Source organism: Manduca sexta, chromosome 26, assembly GCF_014839805.1.
Source record: "Manduca sexta isolate Smith_Timp_Sample1 chromosome 26, JHU_Msex_v1.0, whole genome shotgun sequence".
Taxonomy (NCBI): Eukaryota; Metazoa; Arthropoda; class Insecta; order Lepidoptera; family Sphingidae; genus Manduca; species Manduca sexta.
In genome coordinates, this window is record NC_051140.1 from 13,497,163 (window position 1) to 13,508,339 (window position 11,177).

The 11,177-nt window shown below is 50.7% G+C and overlaps 2 protein-coding genes and 1 pseudogene across 3 annotated transcripts in view; 2 read left to right on the forward strand and 1 right to left on the reverse strand.

The window, feature by feature from the left end:
• LOC115441118 (pancreatic triacylglycerol lipase) overlaps positions 1-11,177 on the reverse strand; it is a 40,131-nt gene that overhangs the window by 11,145 nt on the left and 17,809 nt on the right. The gene's annotated exons all lie outside the window — the stretch shown is intronic.
• On the forward strand, positions 5,885-8,784 carry LOC119190706. Its single transcript, XM_037443139.1, has 3 exons — positions 5,885-6,700; positions 6,778-8,049; positions 8,188-8,784. The coding sequence occupies exons 1-3, from the start codon at positions 5,885-5,887 to the stop codon at positions 8,782-8,784; spliced, it is 2,685 nt and encodes an 894-aa protein (XP_037299036.1).
• Positions 8,865-10,873, forward strand: LOC119190707 (annotated as a pseudogene).

Sequence of the window (11,177 nt, forward strand, 5' to 3'; positions counted from 1 at the left end):
TAATCTTTTAACTCTTAACAAACAAAAAACAAAATACCTCTGCTTTCACAAAACTGCTGCTTCTCAGCCACCAATGCCAACCAAACTACAAATTCACAACTGTAAAGAACTCAGTCTATACCAAAACTGTAATTGCGACACCATACAACAAACACATACAATTAAATACTTAGGGCTGATAATAGATCAAAACTTAAATTTTAAAGAACACATCGAATACATGTCTAAAAGAATCAGGAAAACATCAGCAATATTAAAAAAACTTAATAACTCCGCTAATTACAATATATTAAAAACTATTTACATGGCCATTTGTCAATCCATTATCACTTACTGTATCTCTGTATGGGGTAGCGTTCCAAAATCCACTCTAATAACCGCTGAAAGGGCCCAAAGATCTGTACTCAAAATCATGTTAAGAAAACCATACAAATACCCTACAAGAAGTCTATATCAGGAAGCTGAAGTCCTAACTGTACGTCAACTATTTATTCTGCGAATGTGTATTTACACCCAAAAACGGCTTTCGTTATATTACGATTACCATGCACTACTTAAAAAAAGAATATTCAGATTACCACTTCCGAGAACGAGAACCGTTTTTGGACGTAGATTTGGAGAATACCTCAGAGCACACACATACAACTCGGTACTAAAACACTGCGACTTGAAAGGCCTCTCGGTTCCAGAAACCAAATCAAAGGTGTCAAAGTGGTTGCAAACTTTAGATTACATAGACACTGAAAATATATTATTAAATACTAGTAATTAATGCCAGTTAAGATCTTTAAAAACGTTGTTAAAATTTAATATATAAAACAGGTATTAAAATAATGTTCATAAATATATATATATATACATATTTGTTGTATTTTATTTATATAAACATACATATAAAATTATATTATATATTACTGTCAATACAAAGTTGAGCACATAATAATATTATTTAGTACATAAGTTAGAATATAATTTATAGATTTGTTACTAAACTTAATAATATATTTATTTATATTGATAAATATAATTAAAAACTACTGTAATAGAAACTAATATAAAGACTAAACTAAGATGTAAAACTGTTCTGGTCTCCAAGATACAGGCATCGCCTAGTTTGGGGCCCCCTGTTAATTGAAGTTTAAAAATTCTGTTTAAGCACAAACAATTTTAGCATGTGAATAATATTATGTTGTCGTTTACTGTTGTGCCAAATAAAGGTTTTATTATTATTATTATTATTATTAATGTAAACGAATATGGTGAACGCAACGCCAGTGCCGCAAGCGCGGTCATTATTTGTTACCTCACGTAAAGATTTTTTACAATTTGTCCGATACGTATTCGCAACCATGACAATTAACCCAAAGGTGACGGCCCAAGAAAAATATTTCTGTTTTTTTTTATGATTTGTTTTGGAAATTATGGTTATCTTTACTTTTTTGGGTTTTATGTGCATATTCATGTTATCGAAAATTCGAGAACAGCGTCTCAATTTGACCTGTCGTATTATTTGGTGGGGTTACACTGTACTAGTGACTGGGTATCTAGGACACCAATCCATTCGTTCGTTTCAAGTTAAAACTGGCATATCGAATTATTCTCAAGTAGGTAATAAACTAGAAAGAGGGAGAAACTATATTTTAATTGTTGCAATATTTTATTGATTTGTGAAATTAGTTCAATAAGTATATCTAAGCCCCGACAATCTTAAACTCATACTAAGAATAATTTTAATTAGTATTGGTGGAATTTACTCTTCATTCATTCTACATTATGCCGGCTCTGTGACCAGCTCCAGTAAGCGACAACTTACCTGAATAGATTTATTAACCTTTATTTTCGGCATTAAAATAAATAGTCTTTACGTATTAGCTGAGAGGTATGTGGAAATGCAGCAAAATCACAAACAAGTAATAAAGGTAAGTTTTGTTATTACCTATACTAGTAATTTTAATTATTGGATTTCTGAATTTTATACGTTTGTCATGTTGGTTTGTAAAAAAACACAAAAATATACCAAAATGATAAACATTATTTAGATTCTACCAATATATACTGAACCACCAATTTGGAAAGCAGTTTCCACCAGAGAAGAAAGTGCAACTAACTCTAGTGTTGCACTTTTCAAAATCTGTTCTACTTATAAATACAGTTCCATACTCCATACTACAAAAAATAATGATAATTATAATTGTTTTTTTTTGTCAAGAGCAGCTAATTAACTTACTAAATAATACATTTTCATTTCCAATACGAATGTACCTAACCTTACCTATTCTTAAAAGTACCTATCCTTCTCTAAGAATAATCTGCACGTGTAAGGCATTTGAGGATATTCGTAACTACGCATGTCATTTATTAAAAGCGTTAACGTCAACTATTTAAACGGGTATTTAAAGATATGTACACAATTGTAATTGAGCAATTCGTTGAAAATATTTACCCATATGTCGATTGACCTTATGCTAAACTGAGTATTTGCTGCCCCTTGACACATTTTGTTTTAAGTCTTTGTTTTATGAGTAGCTCTGGTATTAAAATTTTTGCAAATATTTAAAAATTTATTATGGGCATAGTATTATAATCATAATCCATGCTATACTAATGATATCCAAATAATATAAGTTTATCTTTAAGTTTAAAAAGATAAAACAATAAACAGATAACAAGTAAGTAATATCCATGTAACAACAAGGATGGTTAGCTGAAAGGTCTCTTCGCTTATAATCATCATTCGAATTTCGACGTGAGAGCAATATTTGACCACGCTACTAGAAACTCTACGGTTAGTGTGGCTACTCCGTCAGCCCATAATGCTTCTTCGCCAGTTACATTAAATCTTGTACTTTTGGTTTTAGAGCTAATTGCCACCTATCGAACTTTCTGGAGTTTACTTCATGCTTCAGAAGCAGTCGTAATACGATTTTTTAGTATTCTGCCAACATTTAATCTGGGTAGTGGCTTCCCTATGAATATTTTTTGCGAGGTTGACGGTTAAGATTTATGTACACGCCAGTCTGGTGTTATCGTTAACCATTATGGAAAACGTCACGCTTGGAAATGCTATGTAAGAGCTACCCAATTGAAAGAGACATTTTTTTTTATAGTAAAATTTGTAACGGACACGAATTAATTTCCGAATTAGAATAAGTAAGCAAACTGCTTAGGATAAAAATTCATTAAATTAGGAATTAGCCGAAAAAAACTAACCAGGTATTTAAAACCAGCCAAAATTCTGATTTTTCCAACTCGATATTTAGATTGGAATTGATAGCAAATACCTCAAGGTAAAATATTTAATCGCATCGCGTCGCGTCGTGCGGTATGCATTTGGAGCACGGTCTACGGAGCCATTACTGTAACATACGGACAGTGTTTAGTTTTTTTTGTGAAGACCGGGCGATTCGAAAATAAGGTGCAGTAGTGTTGAGGACACGATGTTTGCTAGAATATGTAAAATATAACAATATATATAAAGAAAAAACAGGTTAATGCGAGTTGACCTCGAGCACCGAGGGCTCCGTACAAACTACATTTTTTTTATTTAAGTACGTATTATCAATAGATATATTTTTATCATGAATAGATGATTTTATCACTTAGGTATGTATGCTGTAGACTTTGCTTCGTACCAAATTTCATGATTCTAGATCAACGGCAAGGACCCTATAGGTTTTGCTTCCTTTGTGAAACCACAAAATATGCGACATAAACGGTCATATATTCAGATCACGTTGACTTACACGTTTGATTTTTCACAGCTGCAAGAGATCGTTGACATGAGTATTTGATATAAATTTCAATTGAATACGTATCTTCCTGTGAAAGTGTCTTGAGAGTCAAACAGACAACAAAGTGATGTAAGAGTTCTTTTTGAGATATGGAACCCTAAAAACAAGTACAAAGGGGATTGGAACTCACTGCTTTATAGTTCAAACGTACCGTCAATCCTTAAAAGGCCTCATTAGAATTTTAAATAATGTGCCACTCAAGGTGTATGAAATATTAGCTTTAGCACACTAATTTGTTTCACACATGGCACATCCGTCCTCATGCACATACTTCATTTCGCGATATTTGATTGAGGAATTATTATCAACTATAGATAAAGCATTATTTAATTTATAATATTACGTTCAAAATTAAGATATAGATTGGACGTGCAGTATCGACAGTAGTTTCTCTAAGCTGATCTATTTTAATAAGTCGCCCTCTAAACAAAAAAATAACTGAGGGCCATTAGTCGGTATACTTCGTACAATATGACGTTCTCTAATATTACGCAATGTAATGGGACAGTCTCCACAGTGAGCTTAACTACGCGGTTGTTGCTTTGATTTCCGTATTGGCACAATTTCTATGACCTACAAGCAATTTGTTTGAGCAACTTATTACTACACTAATCTTGTCGTCTTAAGCACTTCTTCGGTTTTGGTACAACAAATATGCAATTAAAAATAAGCAGTGACAACATGTGTAGATATAACTCTAATTTCACCTCTATAAATGAATGTTCGATGTGATAGATACTTTCTAACTATTTATATTTGTGATCCACCAGTACACGACGACTGATCAAATCAGCTACAATTTAACCACGATCGTTTATTACGATATAGCTCCGTGGCGTGGAGGGCGAGTAGTTTGTGAAACTAGTTGCTACGGATACAATCGCTGTACCGACGTAAATATTTGTGTAATTCGTCAACTGAAAGTCCCTGTTACTCCTTGATATATGAATCCCTCCCTTCTTGTCGAATTTCGGCCCTCTTTGCCGAATTTAGCAGCCAATCTAAACGAAGAGCAGTTAGGTACGCAGGGTATTTTATAGCGTACAAGTGTTTGCGTAATATATAGGTGCAGGACCAACGGCTTTATGTGCTTCCTTGATATACATATAAAACAACTCTGTGGTATCATTGTACCTAACTTAGTTTCAGGTCAGGACTGCTTATGTATGGGGTGCTAGGTCAGGAAACCTCCTCGTGGTGCACCCTGGGCAACGGCGCGTCGATCGAGCTGGTCGGCGCGACGGCCAATATCCTGACAATGGAGTTGGATGGCGGTCGTCGCCCCTTGCGGCGGCCGTCGTCCGATTCGGACGAGGTGGGCCCATCTCGGGCGGCTCCCGGTTCTGTCCGGGGGTGTCGACGGGCTCGGTGTGCGCTCATCCCGCCCCGAGCAGGCAGTGGGGGGGACTCCGTCTCCCATTGTCGGCGTCGCAGATCGTGATCTGGTGTGGTGGTGTGTGGATATGTCTCGCGCTCCCACTGGACCGAGGGTCTTGGCTTAACCGCCCGGACCGCGAGGAAGAAAACCTCTATAAAAATCACCCCGAATCCCAAGCGGCGGCGCACCGCGAGGGATGCATGGCCGATGGGTAGTTCGGTCCCGAGTGCGACCCCCGCCAAAAGTACCGGCCGACACTCTGCGCGGGTTACGCTAGGCTTACCCAGGTACAGGGGGCACTGCCTGGGCGGACCGTTATTTCCCCCATACTCGTGGGAATAAGATGGAAACCCAAAAAAAATAATAAAAAAAAAGGAGTGCACTGTCGAGGTAGAGTTGCTCTCCGACCGCGACATTACGTTGGCGACTGGGCGTAACACTGCCTCCACCTCGACTGCCGAGATGCGCGGTGGTAGTGGCTCTAAGCCAGGAAGGCGGTGGCCGCTAGGAGGCGCGCGCCGGCCCGGATCCTGAGCGAGTCCGAGCCGAGCAGTGACTCTTCGCGGCTACCTAGGCGAATGGCGCGGCAACCCCGTAAGCCGGCCTCAAAAGGCCGCGGGGAGTCCGCACGAGTGGCAGTGGCAGCGCAACGGACCCAGTATTGCGCGCCGCTGCCAAAAATTGTGTGGGGCCTCAGCCTCGGATACGGAGGAGGATGACTCCGTGGCCGGGATTAGGGAGAGCTTACCAGTCGGCCCTGAGGGAGGAACGTGTGGCCGAAGCCGCCCGCGCAGTGGAGGAGGAGGCAGCGCTCCAGGAAGTGAGGATCGTGGCGCCCTGCCCGAAAATTGCGGCGCCAAAGTCGGCAAAGGTTCCCACAAAGAACCTCCTCCTTGAGGTGGCGGAGAACATCCGTCACGTCTCACAAGCGTCCCGGAACCTCAAAGGGACGTTTGTGAAGGCTCTCAAGGAGGATGCCGCCAAGCTGCAGGAGCGCGCGGAAGAGCCCTCCTCCGCGGAAACCGCGAGACTGGAGGCCATAATAGCCTCCCTCGAGCGGAAGGTGACGGCACTGGAGGCTGCCTTGGCCACCCAGAACAAAATCCTCGAGGATTTTGTGGCCGGCGACCGCTCCAGGGAGCCGAAGGCGGCCTCTAAGAAAAGGAGGAGGATCGCCTCGAGCGGCATGAGAGACGGATGGAAGCTCTCATGGAGAAAACGCTCGAGGCGATCTCGGCCAAACTCGCCCCAGCGCCCTTCCCACGCTCGTCAGTGGCGTCGGTGGTGTCTGGCCCGTCCTGGCCAGCCGTCGGGGAGAGGAGGAGTCGGGCAGCAGCAACACTCGCGGCTCCGCCCAGATCTGCTGACGTTCCAGCTCCCGCCTCGGCCCCGCTCCTGCAGCCACACCTGTGGCCGAGGAGCCTGCCCAACGCCCGCCGCGTCGGCGTATGCGGGGTCCAGGAGGAGAGCGGCGACGCCTCTGCCTCAATCCGCTCCGGCCCCCACAACAGTGGAAGAAGGGTGGACAGTGGTGGGTAACCGGGGCGGCAGGGGAAGAGGAACAAGAGGAGGACCGGGCCGAAGCCGAACGCCCCAAATGCCGGCCAGAGGCAGAAGGTGGTGCGCAAGGTTGTGCCCCAGCTTCGTCTTCCGAAGAAGGCTGCCGTCACCCTGACGGTAGCACCGGAGGCGGTAGAACGGGGCACGACCTACGCCCAGGCCCTGCAGGCGGTCAGGGGCAAAGTCGACCTGGCCAGCCTTGGCATCGGGGTCGGCATGAAGGCGCGACGGGTGGCCACCGGTGCCTACCTTTTCGAGGTGCCCGGACCTGAGTCCGAGGCGAAAGCCGACTCCCTCGTCATCAAAATGAGGGAGGCGCTCTGTGGGTTGGAAGGCGTTCGCGTCTCCCGGCCCGTCATGACGGCAGAGCTGCGCATCTCAGGGCTTGACGAGTCCGTCACCCCTGACGATGTCGCAACGGCTATCGCCAAAATCGGAGAGTGTTCGATCGAGGACCTGAAGGTGGGCCAGGTCAAGATCGAGCACTCGGGTCTGGGCGCCGCGTGGGCCCAGTGCCCGGCAAAGGTGGCGGATAAGGTCGCCAGGGCAGGACGCGTCCTGGTAGGCTTCGTGTCCGCCGGGGTCCGGCTCCTTGAGCCGAGGCCCCAAAGGTGTTACAGGTGCCTTTGCCGGGGGCACGTAGGTGCTAAATGCACCGCAGGGGTGGACCGCAGCGGGATCTGCTACCGTTGCGGTCTTGAGGGCCACAAGGCCAAGGGTTGCTCCGCGGAGCCGCATTGCGCAGTGTGCGCAGCTGCCGGCAAACCCGCGGGGCACAGGGTGGGCGGCAAGGATTGCGTCGCCTCTTCGACCCTCCCGCAACCGTCGCGGAGGAGGTGCCGAGGTTGTGACGCGTCCGCAACCGTCCCACCCAGTGGAGATGGAGATCGCCCATTAAATCATGGCACAAAACATTTCCTCCAGGCGAACATCAATCACTGCGCCAGAGCGCAGGACTTGCTTGTTCAGAGCCTGGCGCAGTGGTCAATCCACGTGGCTGTAGTCAGCGAGCCGTATTTCGTTCCCCGGGATGACTGGGCAGGGGACTCCGACGGCTCGGTGGCTGTCATCACCGGGGTGCCGCCGGCTCCCCGCCCTTCGAAAAAAAGTAGAGAAGGGTACCGGATGTGTGGCGGTTCTGTTGGGGGTGTGGGTAGTGGGAGCCTACTTCTCCCCAACAGATCCCTAGCCGAATTTGAGAGTTTTCTCATTCGGCTGGGAACCCTGGTGGTGCAAAGCAGCCAGCCCCGCCCTGTGCTTGTCGCCGGCGACTTCAATGCCAAATCCTTGGCCTGGGGTTCGTCGGTGACGGACGCGCGGGTAGGGCCCTGGAGGAATGGGCGATCTCCTCAGGAATGGTCGTCCTAAATCGGGGTCGGAGGACACGTGCGTGCGGCACAACGGGGTTCGGTGGTGGACATCACGTTCGCCACCCCGGACCTAGCCCGCCGTGTCCAGGGCTGGAGAGTCCTGGTGGAGGAGGAGACGCTGTCCGATCACCGGTACATACGGTTCAGTGTCTCCACTCCCCGGACCAACCAGCCCAGCAACAGTGGAAGTTTGACCTCCCGACGATGGGGCGGCCAGCGTTGGGCCGTTACGCGGCTCAACCGGGAGGCCGTGAAGGAAGCCGCTCTTGTTCAGGCGTGGTTCCCTGTACCGGCAGGGCCGGTGCGGGTCGAAGAGGAGGCGGAGTGGTTCGGGGGGGCAATGTCGCAAATCTGCGACGCGGCCATGCCCCGGGCCCGATGCCTCCCTCCGAAGCGACAGGTGTACTGGTGGTCGGCGGAGCTCACCCAGTTACGCGCGTCCTGCATGGCTGCGCGCCGTCGACTCGCCAGACACCGCCGCCGTCATTCCCGTCCGCCCGGCGATGATGAACAGGAGCGGCTGCTTCACGGCCTACACAAGACGGCCAAGAGAGCGCTGCGGGTGGCCATTGCGCAAGCAAAGGCCGCGGCACGTGAGGAGTCTCGGAGAACTCTCGACAGCGACCCGTGGGGACGCCCGTACCGCATGGCGTTGAGCAAGCTCCGCCCGTGGGCGCCCCGCTGACGCAGAGTCTCCGAGCCGATCTGGTGACGGACGTTGTCGCGGCGTTATTTCCGGCCACCCAGGAGGCCATTCCTCCACCGATGGCGCCACGTCCATCGGCGCCATCGTTGTCGATTCCGGCAGAGGATATCCCGGAGGTTTCGCCTGGAGAGCTCCAGGTGGCAGTGTCTCGGTTGCGGAGCAAAACTCGGCTCCGGGGCTCGACGGTGTACCCGGACGTGTCTGGGTCCTCGCTGTCGAGTCACTGGGTACGAGGCTCCGTAGCCTTTTCTCCGCGTGCTTTGAGCAGGGCACTTTCCCGTCGCGGTGGAAGACGGGGAAGCTTGTCCTGCTCAAGAAAGAAGGAGACCCGCAGAGTCGCCATCGGCCTACCGACCGATCGTGTTGCTCGACGAGGTGTGCAAACTGTTCGAGCGTGTGGTACACGCTCGCCTCGTCGGGCATCTCGAACGGATCGGCCCGGATCTGGCCGCTTGCCAGTACGGGTTTAGGCGCGGCCGATCCACGATTCACGCGATTCTGCGGGTGAAAGCACTGGCGGAGGATGCAGTCGCTCGGGGCAGGGTCGTGCTGGCGGTGTCCTTAGACATCGCCAACGCGTTTAACACCATGCCCTGGGCCTGCATCAACGAGGCACTGCGGTATCACGAGGTGCCACCTTATCTCCGGCGTCTGGTGCGCTCGTACTTGTCAGACAGGTACGTGGTGTATCCGGGCGCTGACGGGTGGCACCGTAGAGCGATGTCGTGCGGTGTCCCGCAGGGCCTCGGTCCTCGGGCCGCTCCTGTGGAACATCGGCTACGACTGGGTGCTCCGTGGTACCAACCTTCGAGGCGTCGCCGTCGTCTGCTATGCGGACGACACGCTCGTGACGGCGACGGCCAGGACCTTTCAGAGGGCGTCCCTGCTCGCCTCATTCGGTACCGAATTGGTGGTGCGCAGGATTCGGCGACTGGGTCTCGCGGTGGCTCTCCACAAGACCGAGGCCCTTGCCTTCCATGGGCCTCGGAGTAGGCCGCCCATCGAGGCCTACATCTCTGTGGAGGGCGTGCGGATACCCGTCGGCTCAAAGATGAAGTATCTCGGTCTTCATCTGGACAGCCGATGGGACTTCCGCGCGCACTTTGATGCTCTCGCCGAAGTTGGTACGGACGGCCGGTGCTCTCGGCCGTCTGCTACCAAACGTCGAAGGTCCTGGCAATCCCTGCCGGAATCTGTACGCTGGAGTCGTGCGGTCTATGGCCCTATACGGTTCTCCTGTATGGGCCAATTCCCTGAACGACCGCTGCGTCAGGCTGCTGCGAAGACCGCAGCGCATGGTGGCGCAGCGTATCGTCAGGGGCTACCGCACGATCTCACACGAAGCGGCTTGCGTATTGGCGGGCACTCTGCCCTGGGATCTCGACGCGCGGGCTCTCTTCTGTCTTCTGCCCCCCAAGAGGTCGAGACCACTCTGGTCTCCCTCCGCAACGCCGCTGTGGAGGAATGGCAGCTCAGGCTGGAGAGCCCGAGTGCGGGCTTGAGGACCGTCGCGGCAGTGCGACCCGTCCTTCGACAGTGGTTGGACAGGCGCCACGGTGCGCCGACATTCCGGCTGACGCAGGTGCTCACCGGGCACGGGTGCTTCGGTGCATACCTGTGTCGCATAGCCGGGAAGGAGGAGTCCGCCGTGTGCCACCACTGTGGCAACTGCCGCGAGGACACGGCCCAACACACTCGAGGAGTGCCCAGCCTGGACGGAAGAGCGCAGCGCTCTCTTGGCCGTCATCGGAAGCGACCTCTCGTTGCCGACCGTGGTCGCCGCCATGGTCCGCAGTCGGAGGTCGTGGCGAGCTATGGCCTCCTTCTGCGAGCGTGCCATGTCGCAGAAGGAGGCCGCGGAGCGGGATAGGGAGCAGACCGATCCCGCCCGCCGCCGCCAGAGGAGGAGAAGGAGGCGTCGGGGCGACGGTGTCTAACCCGTCGCCCTGCGCCTCGTGGGCAACCGGGGCCGCCGCTCCTACCATCCATTAAGGCGGCCCACGGGGTGGGCGACAGCGTGAAGGGCTAGGCCTCACGTTGTCGCCGTCGCCACAGCGACGCTCGGCGTGCGGGGAACGGACCTTTCCCCGCCGAGTCGGGCCGCGAAAGCGGCACTGCGCAGGGGCGGTTCCGGCGCAATCCATGCGTTCTGCTCAGGTTTTCCCGGAGCCGTCCCTAATGCGCCGATGATGGCCCACGCGGGGTTTTAGTCGGTATTCCGGTGCGCTAAGTCTGGTAGGGACCCACCCAGCGATCGCCCATTACATCTCGGGCGACTCCTAGCATCGCTGGGTGGAAGGCGCCGGTGAGTTCGACACTCCCGCCTCCTCGGAGGTGGGGGTCCGTAAATGGATTTTCCCGCGACACAAAAA